Below are 26,117 nucleotides of genomic sequence, written 5' to 3' on the forward strand. Positions count from 1 at the left end.
GCCGCGCAGTCCGTGTGGCAGGTCGGGCTCCACCGCGACTCCGGCTCCGGCTCCGGCGGCGTGAGCAGCCTGAGCGTGAGGGTGTTCGCGTATGCGCTGTTCGCCACCGGCGTGGTGTCCGCCAAGACCCGCAGCACCGGTGTCACGTGGGTGCGGGCTCTACCACCTCGGGTTCCTCCTCAAGGTCCTCACCGGCGGCGCGCGGCTGCCGGACACCAAGGAGGGGTTCCTGGCGTCGCTGAGAGCGTTCCTCGGCGACAGGGTGTTCGACGGGAGGTACGTGGCGGCGCGGCTGCCCAGGGATGTGAGCTTGAAGGGCCCTCTCACGCACACGGCGTCGCTGCTCGGTGCACCCGCGGCAACGGCGGAGAAGGAGCCGTGGCAGGCCGGGGAGAGGAGCCTTGTCGCGTGCCAGGTGTTCATGCGCCTCAAAGGGCTTTTCTTTGCGTGGGATGCTATAGACATGCATGCTGGCTGTATCCACGGCCTGCACTCACCCACGTCGTCGAGCTGATTATGTTGTACATTGTCTTCTTTTTTATTTACGACAAGATCATGTTGTACAATAGGATCTATTTGTCAATTGTACATTGTATCTAACTATATATAGGATACTATTTAAAAAAATTAGCACGAATGATGTGCAACTGATTTTGTCAAATGTTGTGGTGGCCGCGGCTGCGGTCCCTCGCCATATGGCCATATGGGAATCAGTATAGGAGTAAATATGTAAATATGCCCCTGCGTTGCTAGGGTGTGTAATTAATTTTAAAATTTATTATTTTTATGTCTCTCCTCCATTGTTTCCAACTGAGAATTTGAATTTGACCCTTGTTTGGAAACTAACTTTTTGACTCTTGTTCTTGATAAACTCCATTATTTCTTGCCCTTCAATATATTTCTTTTGTAGAATCGCACAATGTGTGCTTAGCTTTTCAATAAATATGCAATTGTAATCAAGCACGTTCATATCATGGTCGTGCTGAAATAATAGTATAGCGTCACGTGCTGTGGCTTCACATGCATCATCTTTGTTTGTTCCTCCGGACGACAATCCACACAACAATTTGGACCATATCTTCAGCTTAATTAGACCTGAGCATTTTGCGAGCCGAGCCGGGACAAATAAAAGCCCAGTTATTTTGGGCCGAAATAATCCCGTCCATGACCATCCCACCGGGGCGAGTCGGACCTTTTTTCGGGCCGGGCCCAGGCCTAGGCGGGCCATTGAAGTTTATAGCGTAAAACAGCTAAAATAAATATTTTGGGCCAACACCCAACACCCAAGCGACGTATACAGAAATGCCCTTGCATATGTTTGTCTCTCCCACTTTGGTCTCTTGGCGCTTTGAGCATCTGGTTTGTCCTTGTGCCTCCCAGTAGGGATGAAAACAGATCGGATACGGACGGATATCACCGATATTACAATTGTTTTTATATTTCTGTCCGGATTCGGATTTGAATACGGATAGTGTCAACTATGTCGGATAGGATACGATTGGATATCGACATCATAAATATGCGATTTGAGTATTCAGATATGGATACGGTATCGGATATTGGATATTGGATATCCAGACTCGGATACAGACAGATCTCAACCCCTCTAAACAGATTCGGTTTCGAATACGGTCGGAAAATATCCGTACCGTTTTCATCCCTACCTGCCAGGCTGCCAGCCTGCTACCCGGGCGCTGTGCTGTGTATAAAAGGGGCATGCAGCATGGATACACTTACACACACGTCGACCCGACCATGGCCTCTACCTCAACCTCTACTACTACTCCTAACCAATTGGACTCCAAGAATGGTAATGGCCCCAAGAGCAATACTACTAACCAGCCGTCCAAGTCCATTGACGACGACTCCAAGAAGAAACGGCCGATCTTCAGCAAGTCGCTGGGGACGGCGGCGGGGCTGTCGAAGCTCCTGCCGACCGGCACCACGCTGGCCTTCCAGACGATGGCGCCGTCCTTCACCAGGGGCGGCGCGTGCGAGGACCACGACGTCAACTTCGCCTTCACCTGCGGGCTCATCGTCTTCCTCACGCTGCTCACCGCGGCGCTCAACTTCACCGACAGCGTCCAGGGCAAGGACGGCAACACCCACTACGGTATTGTGGTGTTGAGAGTGTGGAATAAAATCTATTTTGTACCCAGATGCTGAGACTACTCTGGAGTACGTAGCATGCATTATTAGTATTGTTCCTTTATGGAGTTCAATTATATTCACTCTTAATACCAATGTGGGATTTAGTTTTAATGACCCAAATAGTAGGTTTGTGAACCAAACGTACGTGGAACCAAAGGCATGTGATCTACTAGTAGAAATGTACTAGTGTGCAGTGTCTTCCTCAGAATAAATAAAGACTGCCGGAATAATGTAAGGCTACTTTTGTCTGTCCCTTGGATGCCTGAAACCTTATCGCTGTTCCACGATCGGTGGCGTGAAGTGCACTGTTGTTCGTCCCGGTCTCCACTCTTGTACATTATTTGTACTATACCATGGTAGGGTGTTGAGAGCATGGAACAAATCAAATCTGTGTCCAGATTAATACTTGGTGAAATTCAGTAGGTTTTTTTTATATATACTGATGAATCGTGGATCCAAATAATGCATGTTTCAATAGAATCTTAGCTGCCTCTCTATCTCTCTCTATTCGTCTCTCTCTACCATGTTCGTCTCTTAGCAACCATGTTCCATGAAGGAAACAGGAATGTGGAATGAAAACGCGCGTACCAGGTTGGTGACGGGCTTGTACGTGGAGCCTCTCGCTGCCGGTACTTGGCCTAATTCCCAAGCGACGTAGGGCTTCTTTGGCACGGCTTATGCCGGCTTCGGCTTTATCTATTTTGCGTAAATCGAGACACTGTAGCGTGAAGCCATTTTATAAGGCGGGGTTAAAATGAACTAGAAGCCGAAAAAAGCCAGTTTTTCTGGCTTCACCGGCTTTGACTTCACCGGTGAAGCCGTTTTGGATGAGCCGTGCCAAAGAGGCTGTAAAAAGTAGTGGGCTTATTGGCCCCAGTACTTGACCCAACACCCAAGCGACGTATACAGAAATGCCCTTGCATATATTTGTCGCTCCCACTTTGGTCTCTTGGCGCTTTGAGCATCCGGTTCCTGGTCCTTGTGCCTGCCAGGCTGCCAGCACTACCGGACTCCCGGCCTTTGCCGAGAGCCCGAAGCTCTCGGCAAAGACGAGTTGACGCTCGGCAAACTATTTGCCGAGAGCAGCTCTCGGCAAAGAACCGTCGGCAAAATATCTACCGGCAAAGGATTCTTTGCCGAGAGCCCCTCTCGGCAAAATATTTACCGAGAGTAATCTCAAGGCTCTCGGCAAACTCTAGCTCTCGGCAAACTGGCGCGCCCTGGTAACGCCCCAAACGACCGCTAACGGTGACAGCTTCTTTACCGAGAGCGACCGTCGGCAAAGAACTTCTTTGCCGAGAGCGACCGCCGGCAAAGAACTTCTTTGCCGAGAGCGACCTTCGGCAAAGAATTGTTAAAAAAAAGATTTGCGGCAGAGGCGGTGTTCAAAAAAAAATATAGGTTTGCCGAGAGCCGACCATCAAGCTCTCGGCAAAGAGTCATATTTGCCGAGAGTCGACCACCAAGCTGGCTCTCGGCAAAGAGTCATATTTGCCGAGAGTCGACCACCAAGCTAGCTCTCGGCAAAGAGGCAGATTTGCCGAGAGCCCTACTCTCGGCAAAGAGTCCAGAGAGCATTTTTTTTGTTTTTCAGAGCATTTTTTTATTTTTGTTTATATTTCCAGCTTCAACAACACATATTTCACAAATATAACACATCATCCACATCACATATATCACAAATATGTCATCCACATCATATGTCTCACATTATAATCCATCTAAACATCTCAAATCCAACGACACATGTCCATCTCAAAGTGCTAAGTTCATCTCACACAAGTTCATGTCACAAAGTGCTAATACATGATGAAGAACAACAGGCTCACCCCCAAGGCTCCCACCCTCCTGACGGCGGCTGCTGCTGCGGCGGAAGGTGTGGATACGGCTGGTACCCCGACCCTCCCGACGGCTGCTGATGCGGCGGAAGTTGTGGATACGGTTGGTGCCACGACCCTCCCGACGACGGCTGCTCAGGCACATCATTCGAACCCGCCGATTGATTCTGCACAAAGGAGAATAAAAATTAGTAATTATAGTAATACTAAGGCATATAATTGTAATCTAAGCGTAGACAAGTCAAAATTTGCAGAACTAGGTATAAAATTGTAATCTAAGCCTAGACACATCAAAATTTCGGCAGCACTTCCCCTGCACGGTGGGGTTTCCAAAACCTGCAAGAAAACCAACGGCACGATGGCCGCCCACCACATATCAACGGCACGATGGCCGGCACACATATATATCAATGGCACGAAGGCCTCCCATCACATCAACGGCACGATGGCCAACATGTACAGTAAAGAGCTTTTGTTAGAGAAGTTGAACTCACGTATGAGTAAGGTGGGTATGGGTAAGGCGGTGGAGGAGCGAACAGCTCTAGTGGCGCTGGACGACCCATCGTGACGCCAAGACTTGCCACGTACTGAGCCAAGGCGTCAAACCTCGCCCGCTCGGCCTCCCACCTCTGTCGCTCGGCCTCCCGCTCCCTCTGTCGCTCTTCCTCCACCCTAGCCTTATGCTCCTCGAGCGCATGCACCTGAGCCTATAATTTTTCACCGCATTGTTACAAGCAATTTCGAGGAATGTAAAACCAATGAACGACGAATAAAACAGAAATAACCTGTAGTGCTGCCACACGATGCGTCGAAGTGTCCTGCCTTGGGCGTATGGGCACGCTACCGCTCGTGCTGCTTGTCCGGACCTGTGAGAGAGTGGGAGTGGTGTGCGGGTCGAGCGTGCTGTTGCCGATGAGGTACCGCCCATGCTTCTTGCCTCCTCCCACCCTCATGACGATGTCGCCGTCAATGTCCGCGGTGTGCGGATCCCAGTCTGCCCCATGGACTCCCCTTGCCGCCTCGGTGTACTGACTGATGCGCTCGGGGATGCTCTCATTGGTGAACGACTCGGCTGGGTCGTCCGGGTTCCAGTTGATGTTGTCTGTCGCCTTGCCCTTGTGGGCCAGAACCCATGACTTGAGCTCTCCGCATGGCTGGTTTTGATGTGCAGCCGACTGCGAGAAAAACAACAAGACGATTATAAATCATGCAGGAATAAACGTCTGAAAGAATAAATGAAGCTACACCAAGTCACGTACCCATCTAGCCCCGAATTCGTGGATGTTAAGGTTGCCCTGGTGGTGTGATACACCTGGCATCAGCAAACGTCGTTCCCGGAGGACGGTGTGGTTATCCGCCCAATTGCCACTCACCCACCTGTCGACCATCATCTGCCAGGCCCGCGTTTTATTGGCGCACCAGCCTAGGAGGCACCTGTACGACATCAAGTACATTGACAGATATAAGAACAATTCAAGCCTACCCAATCTCAGAAGAAATCAATATTGATGTTGTATATTTACCTTCAGGTACTGCTCTTTGGTCAGATGCATTAATCTTGCATCTTCTTTCTTTACCTTCCGTTGCTCGTAGACGGCACAGTAATCGATGATGGCCTGGAGCCGCGCCTCGTAATGCATGTCTGAGATGCGACCTCTAAAAGATTTGGCCGCCGCCTTGGCCGCCCTCGCCTCGTAGCCCTCGGCGCATTTGAAGAAGTCCTGCATATAGAAAAGATGTATCAATACACTGGTTCAAGAAACTCTAGCGAATGCAATGTATTGAGCAAAGTAGTGGGAGGAAGACTTACCCAAAACTCGCACATAACCCGCTCCGCCACGCTTTCATACGTGCGGCCCGTCTCGTCCTCCGCATCAGGGGCGGCGACGTAGTGCTCGTACGTGTAGGCCGGCTCCAGAGCTTCGGCGTAGCGAACCAAGCCTGGGAAGTGTTCCCTACAGAGAAGACCCAGGATGCCATTGGGCAACCTTTTGTGAGCACCTGGGACCATGACCTTCCAAGACCTGCGTAAGTGATTAAGAAAAAACTGTTAGTTTCCATTGTGATTCTATCATATGTAGGAGCGAAAAAAAATGTAAAAGTTACGTACTTTTGCCCAACGGGTCGAATGACCGGGCGTAGAGCCTCAGGTATCGGCCGCTCAGGTAGGCTCGCCGGACCTCGTTGGTAGACACCCGAGGTTCCGGTGGAACTGGAACCGCCTGCCTCGGCGTCCTGCTCGTCCTCCCGCTCCTCCTGCTCGTCCAGCTGCTCGGCCTCCTGCTCGGCCTGCAGCTCGTCCTCTCCCTGCTGAGCCTGCTCGTCCACCTGCTCTTCCTCCCGCTCCTCCTCGGGCTCTGGTGCTGCTGCTGCTGCAGGCTGAGGCGGTGGCAGCCCTAGGCCTCCTCCCGGCCGCCCTCCTCCTCCTCCCCTGAGGTGGTGCCGACCCCCCTAGCTTCACCTGAGGGCGCTGGTGTACTGCCCCCCGTGTCGTAAAGCGACCTGACCGCCCGCAAAGCTCTGCGGCCCGCCATCTTTGCACAATCACCTACAAGACATAAACAATAAGATCGGATTAGATGGATCATAAAAAAGACATTATTATAAAGAGATGCAAAATAAATAAAGCATAATTAAAAAATAACATAATATTACATGTATTAGAAATAATCATCCCCATCGGGATTAGCTGGATCATAGCTCTCATCATCACTATCAGCCATGTCGAAATGTTCAACACTTTCCAAAGGAGCAACTATGTCATCATTGCCATTGCCAATATGTAATCCTTCAAGTAACGCCAAGTCCTTCGCATTTTCCACCTCATCCCCCTCGTCCACATCAACATCCATTTCATTGTCTACTTCCATTTCCATAGCTCTGGTTAAGTCAATCTCAAAAGTCCCTTGTAGGCCCTCTTCTTGATAGAACTCTCCATCATATGTGTTTGGGTCGAAGTTGTAGTCTTCGGCGTTTGGGGAAGGTGCTTTACCGTGCGGCGATACCTTGTGCACAATATCCCAACCCTGAAGACTGAGGGTCCCTTTGGCACGAGTAGGGGAGATAATAAACTTGTGTGGCCTGTTGAGCCACAATATAGACATCCTTTCCGCCATAGACGGAATCCTGTCGAATTTCTACTAGCCCAAGGGAAGGACTTCGTCTCGTTTCTTGAGGATCAAACCAATGGCATTTGAATACGACAAGGTTAAGAGGTTTGCGACCATGAAACCTAAGTTCGTATATTTCTTCAATTCTTCCATAATACTCGGCCCCATCAAGGCCGCCAGTAAAAACTCCGGAATTCGTGGTTCTTCGATTGGGCCGGCTCTGCTCGTGTCTTGTTGTGTGAAATCGGTATCCATTCACATCATAACCAGAAAATGACTTGACCCTATGTTCAAAGCCATTGGCAACCTGTCTCAACTCTGGATTCATAGTCAAATCGGTTTGGCTCTGCAAGGTCAAGGAGGATAGATCGTTAAATTGGAATGTACAAGCAACTGTGAATGCCAATCGGTGAACGAGCTAAATTGCATAGTACCTTTTGTTTGAACCAAGAAATAAAATCGGAGATTCCATTTCCCGCACCCTGATGAAGAATGGTGTCACGTTCTTGCAGGGTAGGTTCCCTTGATAGATGCCAGTTCTCATTAATAAACTCCCTGTAACAACGAGAAACAAGGAGGTTGGATGCAGAATGTTGACGGCATATTTAATTAACAAGTTCGTGCAAGAAGCCACTTACTGCATGTACGGCTCCATTTCGGTAAGATTGGTGAACACATATATAATGATTGTGAGCCACTCTTCATTTTTCAACAACAATGAGGTCGCATCACTCGCACTTCCAAGTTGCCCTTGGAAAAGGCTGAGTTTTGATTCATTTTCACCAGCATTGTAACGAGGGGGTCGATTATGCACGCTAGGAAGCTTGTCACCATAGTATGCTTGTGTGAAGTTAGTAACCTCCTCTAGAACGAATGCCTCCACCATGGAAGCCTCGATTTTGCATTTGTTTCTGCATTTCTTCCGAAGAACCTTTAGACATCTCTCGATTGGATAGCACCAACGGGCCTGCACGGGCCCCCCCCCATTCGTGCCTCATACGGGAGGTGCAGAATCAAATGCTGCATCAGGGTTGAAGAAGCCGGGTGGAAAGATCATCTCCAACTTACAGAGCAACACAGGTGCTATTTTTTCCAATTCTGCAACCACGCTACGAGATAACTCCTTGGCACAAAGCTGGCGGAAGAAATAGCTCAACTCGGCTAGCGTCTTCCACACATGCTCAGGGACATAGCCTCGGAGCATCGCCAGAAGAAGACACTCAATCCATATGTGATAGTCATGACTCTTCAGGCCGTTGATTCGCAAGGTAGATAAGTTCACTCTCCTCCTCAGATTCGCTGCATACCCATCAGGGAACATTAATGTTTTGAACCATTCTAATACTTCTCTCTTTTGTTCCAGTTTCAATCTGTAATCGGCCTTAGGCCTTGTCCATTTCTTGCCGCTTCTAGGAGGTTGCATGTGTTGCTTTGGTCTATCACATATCGTTGCCAGGTCCAGTCTCGCCTTTACATTGTCCTTCGTCTTATCCTTAATGTCCATGATCGTTGCCCAAAGCGCCTCGGCAACATTCTTCTCGGTGTGCATTACATCAATGTTGTGTGGAAGAAGAAGGTCGTTATAATAGGGGAGCATCATCAAGGGCGACTTATGAGTCCACATATGCTCCTCACCATATCCCACTGAACCTACCATCTTTTTCATTGATCCGGAGAGCATCTATCTGATCATGAACCTCGGCACCGGTCATCATCTGTGGTGCGGGGTCTGTAACCATGACACCTTTAGTAAAGTTCTTGATGTCTCGTCTGAATGGATGCTCAGCAGGGAGGAATTGTCGATGTTTGTCGAACACGGAATATTTGCCGCCCTTCTGCAGCCAATTGAACTGCAGAGCTGCCTTGCACAAGGGGCATGGAAACTTCCCGTGAACACACCAAGCGCTGAATATCCCATATGCTAGGAAGTCATGCATGGAGTATTGATACCAAACATGCATGTTGAAGTTTGTCTTTGTAGCTCGATCGTATGTCCATACACCATGGTCCCAAGCATGGACCAGTTCATCGAACAAAGGCTCCATGAACACACCCATGTTATTCCCAGGGTGTTCTGGAATTATCAACGACAAGAACACATTCTGTCGTTGGAAGGAGACGCCCGGGGGGAGATTGAGAGGGATAACAAACACGGGCCAACAAGTGTATGGGACAGCCATCATTCCATAAGGATTGAACCCATCTGTTGCCAGTGCAACACGCACATTACGTGCCTCCCCACTTTTGTTACGATGAATGTTATCAAAGTGATGCCATGCTTCACCATCGGCTGGATGTACCATCTTCTCAGGACTGTATCTTTTTCCATTTTTGTGCCATATCATCTGTTTCGCGGACTCCTCTGTCATGAATAGCCGTTGGATCCTCGGTATGAATGGAAGGTACCGTAGGATTTTCATGGGGTACGGACTCTGCCTCTTCTCACCATCACCAGAGTCTACCTCCAGATACCTAGAGGATTTACACTTTGGACAGTACTTTGCATCCGCGTGTGCTTTTCTAAAGAGGACGCAGCCCTTCGGACAAGCATGTATCTGCTCATACGGCATCTTAAGTGCACGAAGGACCTTCTGCGATTCGTACATGTTCTGTGGCAGAAGGTGACCGGCCAGAAGGATGGAGCCAATAACTGTCAACATTTCATCAAAGTTCTCTCGACTGAGGTTGAACTGGGACTTTAAGGCCATTAAGCGTGAAATGCCATCAAGCTTTGAAATCTGTGTGTGGCCATGAAGGGGTTTCCCTGCCGCAGACAACATGTCGTAATACGCCTTTGCGCTTGCCTCTGGCTCCTCCTCCTGCTGCCTACGTCCGTCAGCGAAGTGTGCTTCGTGAAAGTCATCTAACCAAGCTGCTACCCCGGCATCAGCATTGTAATCCTCGACACGTGGTCTCACCACCTCCTCTCTCACACGATCGGCTTCACCGTGGTGGGTCCACTGGGTATAGTTTTTCGTAAATCCATGCCTAGCCAGATGTGAAGTCATCACCTCCTTTGTCTGCCTCTTTCTGTTCTTACAGTTGATGCAGGGACAAAAAACGGCACGCGCTCCGGGAGCCTGGTCAAATACTTGCTTGATGAAAGCCTCGGTCTTGTCGACCCATTCTCTGGTAATCTCACGGGCGCTCCGGCGGCCCGAGTACATCCACTCACGGTCATCCATCCTCTAACATATATATCACCAAGTAATAAATATAACCATGGACTTGCTTCTACACGTCGTTCCTACCATCTAATAGGTAAGGATAGGTCCTAATCCCACCCGAGGATGCGTAGATGGTGTTAGTTCCCATGGTCTGGTCCTATCCGAAACAGAATTTCGGCAGCACCTCCCCGCTGTTCTCCAAATACACGTCCCGAAGGGAGATTGTGTATCCGGAGAACAACAAGAAGGTACTGTTGAAACTCTGTCTCGGATCGGAGCAGACCATGGAAACTAACACCATCTGCGCATCCTCGGGCTGTCCAAAAAACATGGACAATTCAAAACAGATACGGTTATTGATATGCAAAGATCTGCATATTTCTAACCGTATCTCTTTCGAACGGGAGACACCTAACTGGGTTACGTGGAGATACATGACCAGGACAAAGAAAGAGTGGTTATACCTTAGGTGGCGGTGAAGTCAGGCTAGCGGGGCCGTGGCGGGTCGGTGCAGTGGCGAGGCGACGCGGTGCGGGCAGACCTGGGGACACCGGGGTACTCCGACTCGGCTCCTGCAAAAAGAAAGAAAGAAGCAAAATAACGTCAACTCAAAAATTCGGCAGCATCTCCCCTGAACGGTGAGGTTTCCAAACCTGAAAGAAAACCACGGCACGATGGCCGACAACCACATATATATCAAGGAACCACATGCAGCTTAATTATCAACTACTACTACTCTAACTACTACAACTACTACTACACTAACTACTACTACCACTACAGTTGAGTGGGGTATGTAAGTGAATTGGTATGGTTTTCAGCTATACTATTTCTTATTTTCCTGGCACACAGAAAGTTGATGAAATATGTTTATTGATGAAAATGCATATTTCTGAATATTATTAAAGTTTTTAGCTTCCTGAAATGATATGGGGGCTAGATACGATCCAAATATGTTTATTGATGAAAATGCGCTAATTGCTAATAGATGGGCTAATTTTTAGCTAAACCTTCAACCAGTTGTTAGCTAACTCTAGCTCTAGCTGATCCGAGTATGCCCTGTATCAGTTACGATACCTGCATTTCATCAGGAGCAGTTTTCTTTTTATGTGGAAACTAATACATTTATGGACCCTACATTTATTCATTTGCAGATACCAGTCTGAAGCCCTGCTGCCACACCATAAAGTAATTTCCCTGCTCTGATTGCACCATCTATAACCCAAAACGTTCATGTATCAATGCTAATGTGCTGCGTTCCTGTTTCCAGCACGTTCTTCACTGTCCACTGCCCCAGTGCGGGAGAGAGACGCCTGCTGGGAGTACTACGACAAGCTGGATGGAAACAAGGTCAGGTGCAGGTTCTGTCACAAGGTTCTCAACGGCGGCATCAGCAGGCTCAAGTTCCACCTGTCCCAGATCCCCAGCAAAGGGGTGAACCCTTGCACCAAGGTGAAGGAAGACGTCATTGACAAGGTGAAGGCCATCATCTCGGCCAAGGAAGAGTACAAGGAGTTCCAGCTTCTCAAGAGGCAGCGTGTAGCCGAACTAAAGCAAGAGGTCATCTTTGGATTAAGGTTTCAGAAACCGTTTGGCATAAACCAACACAGTAGGAAAGGAACACCACAAACCTTAAATCTCCCAACAAATAGTGCAACAAACACTAATCAAAATACAGGGGGAAAAATCCTTAGATCCAGCTATCCAAAGAGCAGAAAATTAACACACACACTGGATCAATGAGCGTCACTAACACATTTCTATGATTGAAAAATATTTTCCTGGTCCTTTAATTCAAAAAACACACTGTTGTATACTGACATAGTTCTTGCCATAATCAGGTTCTTGCAGAAGTTTTCAAATCAATCTTACTCTTAGTATAGCTATGATCGTACCAAAGTAAATCTTGGTTTATGGGGGAACAACAAATAGGAAAGCAGTACGAGGTCTATGTCAACTACTTTGAAGACCATAATTAGTAAACTGGAGCTAAATTATTTATCATATCATAGCATTTAACATGTAGGAGTAACATACAACTAGAAACACAAAACTCAACTCCTAAGCTAGATTCATCAAGTTCAGTTATGGAAATATTAGGTAAGAACAAGGATGAAGTCATAAAACAATGATGAGAAAGCATCAGTTGTTAATGTTATAAGTAGGCGTTCCTCCAAGATCAAAGGCACGAACAGCTCATATTCTCATAATCTGATATCAAAATGTTCATTGTGGAAATCGTCAATGCGTATAATCTGAACGCACAGAAATCGGAAGGAGTACAGGGGAAAAAAACACCACCCTAATCCAGTGGCTAGCATTTTCAGGTTCTTGCCTCTGACAGTCTATTGTTCCACCTCCACCCCTCCTGACTCCTAAGGCGCACTCACCCCAGTTCATGCAGTGTGGGGAACTGGGGTTATCCATGGCGACCAAATTCCACAACAGAGGAAGAAAGAATAATCCATTACAAGAAAACGCGGTAATAGCTGTACCACGGTTAGGCGCGGGAGGGGGATGGTTTCAGACTCCAGCAGCCGGGGGTTCACGCAGGCCGCGACGGAAGAACAAGGCACCAGACCGCCGCAGTCGCTTAGGGAAAAAGGAGGAGTGAGGAAGAGTACTGACTCGGTGCCCTTCTGGCGGAGGATGCAGAACTGCTTGGGGGAGAGGACGGCGCGCCACTCCTCCTCGCTCCTCTGCTTGCGGGGGCGGGACGAATGACTGCGTCGTTGGCGTGCGGGGGCGAGACGCCGGCGGCCGTGCGTGGCGGGGCTGGGGCGGGCCGGCGGCCGCCGCCGACGGCGCGGGCGGACGTGGCGGGATGGGGCGGGCTGGCCGGGCTGCGGCGGCGGCGAGGCTCGGGCGGAGCGGCGGCGGCAGCGCGCGCGGCCGGGCGTGGCGGGCTGCGGCGGCGGCGGGGCTGCGGCCGAAACGGTTCGGCTTGCGGGGCTTGCGGGGCTGTGCCGAAAGGGTTAAGTGGTGAGGCCACTTTGCCGAGAGCCAGATCTGGGAGGCTCTCGGCAAACCTTCCCCCTTTGCCGAGAGCCCCCATATCCAGCTCTCGGTAAACTTATTTTTTTTTCAAATTTCGTTCGAATTTTTTAACTGGCTAACTGCACAAAAAATATTAAAAAAATAAAAATTATTATTTGCCGAGAGTAGCTCTCGGCAAACTGAACAAAAAATGATATTTCTAAAAAAATTAAATCTCGAGAGCAGCTCTCGGCAAACCTCTTCGCCGAGAGCTAGCTCTCGGCAAACCATTGATCTAGGCCAGGTAAAAAAAAGAAATCTGCGCCGAGAGTGGGCCTAGTTGCTCTCGGCAAAGATCCTTTGCCGAGAGCAATTCCCTGAAGCTCTCGGCAAATAATATCCAAAAAAAATTAATAAACAGCAAACAGCTCCGGAAAAATACGAAATTTTGCCGTGTTACAACTTATGCTCTCTAATGGCTATACAAAAAGTTTGGAACTCCAGAACTAATTCGACCGTGACATTGTTTGAAAATCCTAATGGATCCTTCTCAACTTTACGAAACTTATTCGGAGATGTCTTAGATTCTAAGAATCATACGCAACCACTTGTGCGAAACATTTTCAATTTTTTACCACAGCCTCCAAGTGTGATACCATGGCTTCATTGTAAATATCACAATTTTCCGACTTCGTTTCCTTTTTTAAGAATTTTTAAATCGTTGGGCGACATATGTTCATGGTCTTCGATTCGTAAAATGAAAGGTGAAAAAAACGTCAACAAGATGTTATTTGCCCTCAATAATGCATAAATAGCATGAATATCATTTTCTACCTAATTTTTTCCCGTGTTTAAATCAATCGCTGTTCAAATTTTAATCGATTAAAAAACTCCTTGAAATGCAATTAATTAATTATATATAGCAAATAATTACAAAAATACACAAAATTTTAATATTGAGTACAACCTGTAGTATGTCTATAGAGAAAAAAAGTTTGGAGCATATGAAAGAAAAAATAATTTAATTGGAGAGAGTTAGGAGAAGAGAAACACATGCACATGAAATATAGAAATCACCTTTGCCGAGAGCCTGGGAGGGGCTATCGGCAAATATTTGCCGAGAGCGGCGCTCGGCAAAGAGGTTTGCCGAGAGCAGTAACGGAGAGGCTCTCGGCAAAGCGGTGACGCCGTCAGGGCACGTCACGGCTATGGGCCGCGGCAATGTTTTGCCGAGAGCCTGATTTTGCCGAGAGGGCGGCCTACGGCAAAGGACCGTTTTGCCGATGGGCATTTTTTGCCGAGCGCAGCTCTCGGCAAAACGGCCCACTTCGCCGAGAGCTGTTGCCTGCCGAGAGACAGGCCCACGGCGATCCTGTCAGTTGCCGACGGCTGGTGTTTGCCGAGAGCTGCTCTTGGCAAACGTTTTCTTTGCCGAGAGCCCGCGTTTTTGCTCTCGGCAAAAATCTCGGATCTCGGCAAAGGCCGTTTTTCCGGTAGTGCAGCCTGCTACCCGGGCGCTGTGCTGTGTATAAAAGGGGCATGCAGCATGGATACACTTACACACACGTCGACCTGACCATGGCCTCTACCTCAGACTCCAAGAATGGTAATGGCCCCAAGAGCAATACTACTAACCAGCCGTCCAAGTCCATTGACGACGACTCCAAGAAGAAACGGCCGATCTTCAGCAAGTCGCTGGGGACGGCGGCGGGGCTGTCGAAGCTCCTGCCGACTGGCACCACGCTGGCGTTCCAGGCGATGGCGCCGTCCTTCACCAGGGGCGGCGCGTGCGAGGACCACGACGTCAACTTCGCCTTCACCTGCGGGCTCATCGTCTTCCTCACGCTGCTCACCGCGGCGCTCAACTTCACCGACAGCGTCCAGGGCAAGGACGGCAACACCCACTACGGGGTGGCCACCCGCAGAGGCCTGACGCTCTTTAGCCACGGCCGCGAGCTCGTCAGGGACTCCAAGGTCGACAGGGCGGATCTGAAGAGGCGGAGGCTGAGGCGGCAGGACTACCTGCACGCCGTCGTCAGCGCAGCCGTGTTCCTCGCCCTGGCCTTTTGCGACGCCGGCGTGCAGCGGTGCCTGGTCAGGAAGGAGTCGCGGCCGTGGAAGGATTTCTTCACCCACCTGCCGCTAGCGGTTGGGTTCCTCGCCACCTTCCTGTTCATCATCTTCCCCACCACCAGGAAGGGCATCGGCGAGGACGGCGCTTGGGGCGCGGATGAGAATGGCGGATCCACTGGGGGCGCCACAGCGGCGCCGAAAGAACCCAACGCCCCCGCCGAGGCCGCCGTCAACAAGGACGACGCCAAAAACAAGAAGAAAGAGTTGGAGGAGCGTAAGGCCACGACGCTGCTGGGGGCGGCCGCGACGTTGTCGAAGCTCCTGCCGACCGGCACCACGCTGGCCTTCCAGACGATGGCGCCGTCCTTCACCAACGGCGGCGACTGCACCGGCCACCGCGTCAACTTCGCCTTCACCTGGGGGCTCATCGGCCTCCTCACCTTGATCTGCGCGGTGGTCAGGTTCACCGACAGCGTCACCGACCGGTACGGCCACACCTACTATGGGCTGGCCACCTGGAACGGCCTCTGGCTCTTCAACATCGACCCCGAGGACTTGCGAGGAATCGAGTGGGTCAAGTGGGAGAAGTTCAAAATTAGGCCGCGTGACTTCCTGCACGCCATCGTCAGCGCCGCCGTGTTCGTGGCCGTGGCCTTCTGCAACGCCGGCGTGCAAGGCTGCCTGGTCCCGGAGGAGTCCACCCAGTGGAGGGAGTTCCTGGGCCTCCTGCCTCTGGCGGTCGCGTTCCTCGCCAGCTTCCTGTTCGTCGTCTTCCCCTCCAACAGGAAAGGCATCGGCGAGGAAGGCACCGCCTTCTGGCATCTGGAAGGTGGTGGTGAAAAGAAAGAGCAAGAGCCAAAGCAACCGGCGGCCCCTGAACCCAAGGCCGAGAGCTCTCTCCAGGCCATGGCCATGAGCATCACCCGAGTTGCTCCATCATCGGAAGGTCATGATGATGGTCTACACCAACTCGACTCCGCCGTGTGACGTCGTCGATGGATCGTTCTCTGTAGGCTGTATAGCTGCTGCCTGCTGGTACGTACTTATATGATGGTCTTCTTTAAATAAGAAATTAAAGCCGCCTGTCGGAATCGAATCAAGGGGACAAGGCGGCATGTTTGTCTCGATCTGTTTAGAATTTTCCCGCCAAAGGTTTTGGCTGTTTCAGTGGTGTGCGTGTTGCTCTTCAGTAGTCCAATAATCTTATCTCCATTTTGTTGGACGGTATTGTGGTGTTGAGAGTGTGGAATAAAATCTATTTTGTACCCAGATGCTGAGACTACTCTGGAGTACGTAGCATGCATTATTAGTATTGTTCCTTTATGGAGTTCAATTATATTCACTCTTAATACCAATGTCGGATTTAGTTTTAATGACCCAAATAGTAGGTTTGTGAACCAAACGTACGTGGAACCAAAGGCATGCGATCTACTAGTAGAAATGTACTAGTGTGTCTTCCTCAGAATAAATAAAGACTGCCGGAATAATGTAAGGCTACTTTTGTCTGTCCCTTGGATGCCAGAAACCTTATCGCCACTATGGGAAACAGGGACTACGGCACTCGGCAAAGGCCTAAAAACACTCGGCAAAGGCTTTGCCGAGCGCTGCACTCGGCATAGGCCACTCGGAGAAAAAAAAGTCGGCAAAGCCTTCTTTGCCGAGTGTCATTTGTCGGGCACTCGGCAAAGCCTTTGCCGAGTGTCGACCGGACATTCGGCAAAGAAAAGTAGCCGTTAACGGGGCGCTATCATGACGGTTGCTTTGCCGAGTGTCTCATGTACGACACTCGGCAAAGAATTTATATAATTTTTTTTCCCGAAATTGTTTGCCGAGTGTCAGCTCTCAGCAAAATTTTTTTTTTTTAAAAGTCTCTTTGCCGAGTGTCTGTAGTGACACTCGGCAAAGCCTTCCCCTTTGCCGAGTGCCGTAACCTGACACTCGACAAAGAGCCCAGCTTTGCCGAGTGTCTTTGCCATTACACTCGGCAAAGCTGGGAAATCTGGTGTTTTCATGCAGTTTTTGCTAGCTTTGCCGAGTGCAGTGGCCATTGCACTCGGCAAAGAGGCCTTTGCCGAGTGTGACACTCGGCAAAGCGTCTATAATTGCCTATTTTTTTCTTGTTTTTACATTCCAACACTTGCATCACACATTCAAATAGAAAATTTCACAGATATTCATCACATTCTTCAAATCCATGACATTCATCACTTACATATCACAAACACCATTTAGAAGTCACAAACATAAGTGGCTGAATATATCACATCGAAATTCACAAGTTCAAAAGTTGTTCATCATCTAACATCCAGTTTATTACCACAATTCCATGAACATGGACAAGTTCAAACTCATTACCAAATACGCCTTTGATCGGGCGGTGACCGATACGGATCCTGAGAATTAGGCGGATTATTGGAACCCGCCGACTGAGGCGCCGACTGAGGCTGCACAAAGGAGTATATATTCTATGTGTTAGACATGTACTTGGCTAGCTAATTAGAAATTACTTGCATGTAAGACACTGCAATTAACTTTCATACTCACAGGTGTAGGTCCATCCCAGGGTGAGGCTGCAGGTGGAGGTGGTGGAGCGAGCAGCTCAAGTGGCATAGCAAGACCCATATGTTGCCCAAGGCTTTGAAGAAAGCCCATGATGCTCGACAACCAAGTCTCATAGGTCTCCGTGATGCCCGTCAACCTACTCTCATAGGTCTGACGCTGGGACATCAGCTGCGCCTGCAGCTCTTGACGCTGCCGAGCTTCTTCTTTGAGCCGGGCCTGCAACATTTCACTCCAATGTTTCAGTAATGCATAGCTAATTATGGTGTTTAAAAGTCAATATACGACGAGTCAAACTGAAATTACCTCGAGGACGTCGACCCGCTGCTGTGCAACGGTCGGCCGTGTGCGTATGGCTGGGCTCTCGCTCGTGCTCCGGGCTCGGATCGTGGAGAGGTCGGGGACAGCGGTCGAGTCGATTGTGCCATCGGCAATCCACATGCGGCCGTGCTTCTTCCCTCCTCCCAACCTCATGACGAGCTCCGTATCAATCTCCTACGTGCACGGGTCGAAGTCTGGCCCATGGACTGACCTTGCCGCCGACGTGTACTCGCTGATGCGGGTGTGGACGCTCGGGTTCGTGTACTCCTGGGGCCCGTCCTCCAGGCTGAAGGAGACGTCAGACGTCGCCTTTCCCTTGTGGGACATGCACCATGCCTGGAAGTCCGAGCACTCCTGGCCTTGATTTGCCGCCCTCTACGAGAAAGACATCAAGAAGATTAGAAATCAGTCATAATTGAGCATCAGAATAGATAAATGAATTCGTGTACCCATGCGTCTCTGTATCCGGCGAGGTTGCGGCTACCTTGATGGTGTGCTGGTCCTTGCATCTCCAAACGCCGTTCCCTTGCAGCGTTGTGCGTCGAGGCATACCCCTCCGTAAACCAGTTGTCCATGATCTTCTCCCACGCCTCGGGATATGATCCGCACCACCAGGGAATCATCTGCATGTCATCCGGTAATTGACATATAAGATGATCAAATTAAACCTACTTATTCTCAAAACGAATCAATCTGGATGCTCTCATGTACCTCAATGTACTGCTCCCGGGTCAAGTCCATGGTTCTGGCATCGGCCTTTTTGACCCTCTGTCCAAGCTTCGACCCGTAGTAGGTGACAATGGCCTGGATCTTCGCCTCGTGAATCATGTCGACGACGAGCTTTTTGCAGGCTTTGGTCGCCACCTGATCCTTCCTACCCTCAAATCCCTCCTCGCATTTGAAATAAGCCTGCGGACAAACACGATATTTGTATGGATATTTTTTAAAGAAAAAGTTCAATGAAAGAAGCTATGCTATGCGAGGAGACTTACCCAGAACTCCCCAATGACCCGTGCTGCCTTGTTGGGGTACGGCTCCGTATCAGCGGCGATGGCGTAGTGGTCAAACGAACAGGCCGCCAACGTGTTGTTATTGTACGTGACGACGTCGGGGTAGTGTTGCCTACACAGAAGACCCAGGATGCCATTGGGGGTGCGTGCACCAGCACCGGACACAACCACCCAGTTCCTGCACATGTGATTAAGAAAAATTAGTAGTTCATCTTTGTTTGAACTTATCATATGAAGTAGGGGCAAATAAAATGTCAAGTTTACTTACTTTTGCCCTTTAGGGCGAATCACTGGGCGGCGGTGAGGAAGCGGAAAAGCGGGGAGGCTCGCGAGACCTCATAGGTACACCCTCGGAGCAGAGGAAGAGGAACTCGTGCCTCTCGCCAACGCCTCCTGCTCATCAAAGGGCGCCTCGCCTCCTCCTCCTCCTCCTCCTCCTCCTCCTCATGCGCCCTCTCCATGGGTGTCACCGGCTCCGCCTCCTCCTCCTCCTCGTGCGCCCTATCCACGGGCGTCACCGGCTCCGCCTCCTCCGACACCTGGAGACATGCTGGGGGCCTCCTGCTCCTCGGGTTCCTCCTCCTCCTCGCGTCCGACCCCTCGGCCTCCTCCCCCGCTTGGTAAAGCGACCTGACGGGCCTGTGATGCCCACCCGCCATCTTTGTTGAATCACCTGAAAAAAAAAAGTATTACATGTATTAGAAATAATATTCATGCTTACAAAACACTTAATTAGAAATAGATGCAAAATGATAATCAACTTTAGTATTACATTTATTAGAAATAATCATCATTATTTGGATTAGCTGGATCATAGGTCTCATCGTCGCTATCAACATTGTCCAAATCATCAACACTAATTGAAGGAGGAATGTTGTCTTCATTGTCATTGCCTAAACGTAATCGCTCAAGCATTTGTAGGTCATCCACATTTTGGACCTCATCTCCAGCATCCTCATCATCAACCCTTTCATTGTCTACTTCCATTTCTATCGCTTCGGTTAAGTCTATCACAAAGCTTCCTTGTAGCCCCTCTTCTTGAAAGAACTCTCCCTCATATGTGCTTGGATTGAAGTTGTAATCTTCATCGTTTGGGGTAGATAGTTTACCATGTGGTGATACCTTGTGCACAATAGCCCAACCCTTAAGCTCTTTGTCTTGGCACGCGTATGGCATATAATACACCTGGTAGGCCTGTTGAGCCACAATATAGACATCTTTTCCTGGGTAGACGGAATTTGGTTGAATCTCCACTAGCCCAAGATTAGGGGTCCGTCTCGTTGCTCCAGGATCAAACCAATGGCATTTGAATATGACAGGATTAAGAGCTTTGGAACCATGAAATGAAAGTTCATAGATTTCCTCAATTCTTCCATAATATTGGACCTCATCAGTGCTTGGTGTTAAAACTCCACTATTTGTGGTCTTTTGATTGGGCCGACTCTGCTCGTAGCATGTTGTTTGAAAGCGATATCCATTCACATCATAGCCGTTAAATGACTTGACCCTAATGGCACAGCCGTTTGCAACCTGTCTTAACTCGTCACTTATAGTAACATCAGTTTGGGCCTTCCGTTTGAACCAAGAAATGAAATCGGGCCTCCGTGGTCCCGCACCCTTTGAAAGAAAGGTATCAGTTTCCTGCGGGGTTGGATCCCTTCGTCCTTGCCAGGTTTGACGAGTGAATTCCCTGTACCAAAGAGAAATAAGGGGGATGCGAAATAGTGTGACGGCGTATCGAAACAAGGGGGTTGAGAACTTACCCAATGAACGGCTGCACCTCGACAAGGTTGGTCAACACATACAGCATGATACTGTGCCACTTTTCATTTTTCAATTGCTTAGTGGTCGATGCACTTGCGCTTCTGAGCTGCCCTTGGAAAAGGCTGAGCTTCGATTCATTTTCGCTAGCATTGTAACGAGGGGGTGGATTATGCACGCTATGAAGGAGGTTCGACTTGTAGTATTTCTGTGTGAAGGTTCCCACCTCCTCCCTAATGGTTTCCTCTACAATGGAAGCCTCAATTTTGGCCTTATTTCTACATTTTGTTAGAACAGTCTTCAGACATCTCTCGATTGGATAGCACCACCGGGCCTGCACGAGCCCCCCATACGTGCCTCATAGGGGAGGTGCACAATCAAATGCTGCATCGGCAAGAAGAAGCCGGGTGGAAAGATCTTCTCCAACTTACAGACCAACATAGGTGCCGCTTTTTCCAAGTCACGAACGACGGACCAGTCAAGCTCCTTTGCACAAAGTTGGCGAAAGAAATAGCTCAACTCTGCAAGCACTTGCCATATATGATCAGAGACACAGCCTCGAACCATCGCTGGAAGAAGCCGCTCAATCCAGATGTGGAAGTCATGACTCTTCATCCTGTTGACTCGCAGAGTGCCTAAGCTGACTCCCCTCCTCAGATTCGCTGCATACCCATCAGGGAACATTAGCATTTGGATCCATTGAAGTACTTCCCTCCTCTGATCCCTGGTCAAGATGAAATCAACCTTAGGCCACCTCCATGTCTTGTTGCCTCTAGGAGGCTGCATCTCTTGCTTTGGTCTATCACATAACGTTGCTAGGTCCACTCTAGCCTTAGTGTTGTCCTTAGACTTTTCAGCGTCCATGAGTGTTCCCCAAAGTGCCTCGGCGACATTCTTCTCGATGTGCATTACATCGATGTTATGTGGCAGAAGAAGGTCATCAAAATAGGGGAGCCTCGTCAAGCCTGACTTATGTGTCCACATATGTTGCTCACCATATCCCACAAACCCACCATCTGGAGCAGACACGAGAGCATCTATCTGCGCATGAACCTCGGCACCAGTCATCATCTGCGGTGGAGGGTCTGTCACTACGACACCTTTCGTAAAGTTCTTGATGTCTTGTTTGAATGGATGCTCAGAAGGGAGGAATTGCCGATGTGTGTTGAACGACGAATACTTGCCACCCTTCCGTAACCAGATGAACCTCGAAGCTTCCTTGCATACTGGGCATGGGAGCTTCCCGTGAACACACCAACTGCTGAATAACCCATACGCCAGGAAGTCATGCATGGAGTACTGGTACCAAACGTGCATTTTGAAGCTTGTCTTTGTAGCTCTGTCGTATGTCCATACCCCTACCTCCCAAGCATGGATCAATTCATCAATCACCGGCTCCATGAACACACCCATATTACTCCCCGGGTGTCCAGGAATTATCAATGACAAGAATATGTTATGTCGTTCAAAGGAGACACTGGGGGGGAGATTGAGGGGGATAACGAACATGGGCCAACATGTGTATGGGGTAGCCATCATTCCAAAAGGATTGAACCCGTCTGTTGCCAACGCAACACGTACATTACGAGCCTCTCCAGTTTTTTCATGATATATGTCATCGAAGTGTTTCCATGCTTCACCATCAGCTGGATGCACCATCTTCTCCAGACTGTACCGTTTTCCATTTTTGTGCCATGTCATCTGTTTCGCAGATTCCTCGTTCATGAATAGCCGTTGGATCCTCGATAGGAACGGAAGGCGCCGTACGATCTTCACTGGGACTGTCGTCTGACTCTTCTGACCATCACTAGAGTCTGTCTCCAGGTACCTAGATGATTCACACTTTGGACAGTACTTTGCGTCCACATGTTCTTTCCAGAATAGGACGCACCCCTTCGGACAAGCATGTATCTGCTCATATGGCATCTTAAGTGCCCGAAGGAGCTTCTATGAATCGTACATGCTCTTTGGCAGAATGTGGCCCTCCGGAAGCAGGGTGCCAATCACGATCAACATCTTATCGAAGCCGTCTCGACTGATGTTTAACTCAGACTTCAACGCCAACAAGCGTCTAATGGCGTCAAGTTCAGACATCGAGGACCGATCGTAAAGGGGCTTCTGAGCAGAGTTCATCATCTCGTAGAAAGCCTTTGTGGCTGCCTCCATCTCCTCCTTCTCGCGTTCATCAACGCCGAGTGCTTGGTGAACATCATCTAACAAGTCTGGTACACCGGCATCATCATCAAAAGCTTTGACGCGTGGTCTCACCACCTCCTCTCTCGTACGATGGGCTTCACCATGGTAGATCCACCAGGTGTAGCCTGGCATATATCCATTCTTCACAAGATGTTTACCCATGTCAACCCTATTTATACTTCTCCTGCTTGCACATTTGGAGCAGGGACACGGCTCTAGCGGATGTGATGACAAAGCCTTGCCAAATGCCTTGTTCAAAAAAGCCTCGGTCTTGCGAAACCATTCATCTGTGTACTCCATTTGACTTTTCCAGCCCGTGTACATCCACTGATGGTCATCCATCCTCTAAAATGCCAGCGAGTAATACAACCATCAACTACATCTACACGACTTTCATACTGTCTAATAGGTGAGGATAGGTCCTAATCCCACCCGCGGATGCGTAGATGAGGTTAGTTACCATGGTCTGCTCCTATCCCAGACATAATTTCAGCAGCACCTCCCCGCTGTTCTCCCGATACATGTCCTAGCAGGGAGAGTGTGTATCCGAAGAACAACGGGGACGGTAATGCCAAAACCCTGTCTCGGATCGGAGCGGACCAAGGAAACTAAACTCATCTACGCATCCACGGGCTGTCCAAATAACGTGGACAATCTGAAAAAGATACGGCCGTAGATATGCAAAGATATGCATACCACCAACCGTATCTCTTTCAGACGGGAAACACCTAACTCGGTTACGTGATCTACGACCAAGGTACGCAAAAGAGGGGTTATACCTAGGGTGTCGGTGGAGTCAGGCTAGTGAGGCGGTGGCGAGTCGGTGCAGTGGCGAGGCGACGTGGTGCAGGCAGACCCGCAACGCCGAGGAAGACGATCGGTGTAGCCAAGGTGCTTCGGCTCCGCTCAAACAGTTCCTTCACCTGCATGAAAAACAAATAGATTTGGGTTAATTCTAAATTTTGGCAGCACCTCCCCTGCACGGGGAGGTGTCCAAAACCTGCAAAAAACAACGGCACGAAGGCCAACAATCACAATGGCTCGAAGGCCGACAATCATAACGGCTCGAAGGCCAACAATCACAATGGCACATCATTATACCTTGGCGGCAGAGGCGTCGACGAGACAGGAACACGGGGAAGATGGCGCCGGGAACGGAATGGGAAGGCAACCTCCTCTTTCCTCTCCTCCCAGCCTCCTCCTTCTGCACCGGTCATTCGGTAGGGCGTGGCGGGGCGGGGAGCGGCGGGGCAGCGGCCGGCAGGGCCGGGTGCGGCGCTCTTCGCCAATCGCGGCGGCGGGAAGCGGGGCCAGACGCGGCGCGGCGCAAATCGATGGCAGGGAGGGTCGGGGCGGGGCTTGATGCCGGCGTCGGGGCAGCGCGCGCGTGCAGCGGCGGTGCGGGGCGGGGCGGCGGGGCAGCGCGGGGCGGGGCGCCAGGGGCAGCGCGCGGGCGGCGGGACAGCGCGGGGCGGGGCACCGGGGCAGCGCGCGCGGGCGCGGCGGCGGCGTGGGGGCACGGGCGGCGTGGGTGCGGGCGGCGGCGCGTAGGCGGCGAGGAGCGGTTGGGGATAGGGTTTGGACGGGGTGGGCCGGCCTGGGCCCATTTTGTTGTTAGGTCCTTTGCCGAGTGCCATGGGCCGGCACTCGGCAAAAGTTTTTTTTATTTTTTGTTTATTTTCTTTGTCGAGTGCTCTGTCTCTGGCACTCGGCAAAGACCCCCTTTGCTGAGTGCCCTATCTTTGGCACTCGGCAAAGACCCCCTTTGCCGAGTGCCAGGTACTCGGCAAAGACCCCCTTTGCCGAGTGCCAGGTCTGGCACTCGGCAAAGAAAAAGTTTTTTTTATTTTTGCTCCTAGATTTTTTCATTAGGGTTTCTACAGTGCTTTAAAGTACATGTTAAAATTTGGTTGAATTTTGTGACTTTTTACTATATTTTTAGAATTATTTTTGTTTTGTTGATTTATTTCGCAAAAAGCAAGTTTGAACTGCAGGTGCATCGAATAATGAAATCTAATCATTCAAAAAATGATTGTCATGCTAGTGAGTGTGTTTTGAGGTCGTATCCAGGAACTTGCAGGATATTTTTCACATCTGGTTAACGAAACATGAGGACAAAGTTGCGGCCAAAGTGTTTTTAAATTGTATAAAATTCAAACGAATTCAGAAAATAACGAAACTTGTGGATGCATCGTTATATAGCATGTGGAGCCTATGATAAAAATTTGAAAAAGTTTCGTGCACGTTGTCACGTACGGTGCTTATGTGGAGATGTCCTGGTTTCTAAACACCGTACGTGACAACGTGCACGAAACTTTTTCAAATTTTTACCATAGGCTCCACATGCTATATAACGATGCATCCACAAGTTTCGTGATTTTCTGAATTCATTTGAATTTTATACAATTTAAAAACACTTTGGCCGCAACTTTGTCCTCATGTTTCGTTAACCAGATGTGAATATCACATGTGGAGATGTCCTGGTTTCTAAGCACCGTACGTGACAACGTGCACGAAACTTTTTCAAATTTTTACCATAGGCTCCACATGCTATATAACGATGCATCCACAAGTTTCATGATTTTCTGAATTCGTTTGAATTTTATACAATTTAAAAACACTTTGGCCACAACTTTGTCCTCATGTTTCGTTAACCAGATGTGAAAAATATCCCGCAAGTTCCTGGATAGGGCCTCAAAACACACTCACTAGCATGACAATCATTTTTCGAATGATTAGATTTCATTATTCGATGCACCTGCAGTTCAAACTTGTTTTTTGCGAAATAAATCAACAAAACAAAAATAATTCTAAAAATATAGTAAAAAGTCACAAAATTCAACCAAATTTTAACATGTACTTTAAAGCACTATAGAAACCCTAAAGAAAAAATCTGGGAGCAAAAATAAAAAAAAATTCTTTGCCGAGTGCCAGACCTGGCACTCGGCAAAGGGG

At 49.4% G+C, this 26,117-nt stretch overlaps 4 protein-coding genes across 4 annotated transcripts; 1 reads left to right on the forward strand and 3 right to left on the reverse strand.

The window, feature by feature from the left end:
- Positions 1-1,755: 1,755 nt before the first annotated feature.
- LOC136488228 (protein DMP10-like) lies at positions 1,756-2,166 on the forward strand. Its single transcript, XM_066485230.1, has one exon. It carries the CDS (start codon positions 1,756-1,758, stop codon positions 2,164-2,166), a length of 411 nt encoding a protein of 136 aa, XP_066341327.1.
- Positions 2,167-3,879: 1,713 nt separating this feature from the next.
- LOC136485645 (uncharacterized) lies at positions 3,880-5,394 on the reverse strand. Its single transcript, XM_066482494.1, has 4 exons — positions 5,249-5,394; positions 4,775-5,164; positions 4,484-4,696; positions 3,880-4,156 (listed from the first exon to the last, which is right to left on the reverse strand). The coding sequence occupies exons 1-4, from the start codon at positions 5,378-5,380 to the stop codon at positions 3,977-3,979; spliced, it is 915 nt and encodes a 304-aa protein (XP_066338591.1). The 5' UTR covers positions 5,381-5,394; the 3' UTR covers positions 3,880-3,976.
- Positions 5,395-5,396: 2 nt separating this feature from the next.
- On the reverse strand, positions 5,397-6,202 carry LOC136488229 (uncharacterized). Its single transcript, XM_066485231.1, has 4 exons — positions 6,100-6,202; positions 5,800-6,013; positions 5,513-5,710; positions 5,397-5,423 (listed from the first exon to the last, which is right to left on the reverse strand). Exons 2-4 carry the CDS (start codon positions 5,998-6,000, stop codon positions 5,397-5,399), a joined length of 426 nt encoding a protein of 141 aa, XP_066341328.1. The 5' UTR covers positions 6,001-6,013; positions 6,100-6,202.
- Positions 6,203-24,068: 17,866 nt separating this feature from the next.
- On the reverse strand, positions 24,069-24,799 carry LOC136488230 (anther-specific proline-rich protein APG-like). Its single transcript, XM_066485232.1, has 2 exons — positions 24,264-24,799; positions 24,069-24,162 (listed from the first exon to the last, which is right to left on the reverse strand). The coding sequence occupies exons 1-2, from the start codon at positions 24,797-24,799 to the stop codon at positions 24,069-24,071; spliced, it is 630 nt and encodes a 209-aa protein (XP_066341329.1).
- Positions 24,800-26,117: the final 1,318 nt, after the last annotated feature.

Source organism: Miscanthus floridulus, chromosome 10 (genome assembly GCF_019320115.1).
Source record: "Miscanthus floridulus cultivar M001 chromosome 10, ASM1932011v1, whole genome shotgun sequence".
NCBI classification, from domain to species: Eukaryota; Viridiplantae; Streptophyta; class Magnoliopsida; order Poales; family Poaceae; genus Miscanthus; species Miscanthus floridulus.

Excerpts from the sequence above, each read along its gene's own strand:
- LOC136488228 (XM_066485230.1), top strand. The coding sequence starts at position 1,756 with ATGGCCTCTACCTCAACCTCTACTACTACTCCTAACCAATTGGACTCC.
- LOC136485645 (XM_066482494.1), bottom strand. The coding sequence starts at position 5,380 with ATGATGGTCGACAGGTGGGTGAGTGGCAATTGGGCGGATAACCACACC. Across the intron at positions 5,165-5,248 it reads ACGAATTCGGGGCTAGATGG|TCGGCTGCACATCAAAACCA; the intron begins GTACGTGACTTG and ends TTTTTCTCGCAG. Across the intron at positions 4,157-4,483 it reads CATACCCACCTTACTCATAC|AATCAATCGGCGGGTTCGAA; the intron begins GTGAGTTCAACT and ends TCCTTTGTGCAG.
- LOC136488229 (XM_066485231.1), bottom strand. The coding sequence starts at position 6,000 with ATGGTCCCAGGTGCTCACAAAAGGTTGCCCAATGGCATCCTGGGTCTT. Across the intron at positions 5,711-5,799 it reads GGGTTATGTGCGAGTTTTGG|GACTTCTTCAAATGCGCCGA; the intron begins GTAAGTCTTCCT and ends TTCTATATGCAG. Across the intron at positions 5,424-5,512 it reads CCAAAGAGCAGTACCTGAAG|GTGCCTCCTAGGCTGGTGCG; the intron begins GTAAATATACAA and ends GATGTCGTACAG.
- LOC136488230 (XM_066485232.1), bottom strand. The coding sequence starts at position 24,799 with ATGGCACTCGGCAAAGGACCTAACAACAAAATGGGCCCAGGCCGGCCC. Across the intron at positions 24,163-24,263 it reads TCGACGCCTCTGCCGCCAAG|GTTTTGGACACCTCCCCGTG; the intron begins GTATAATGATGT and ends TGTTTTTTGCAG.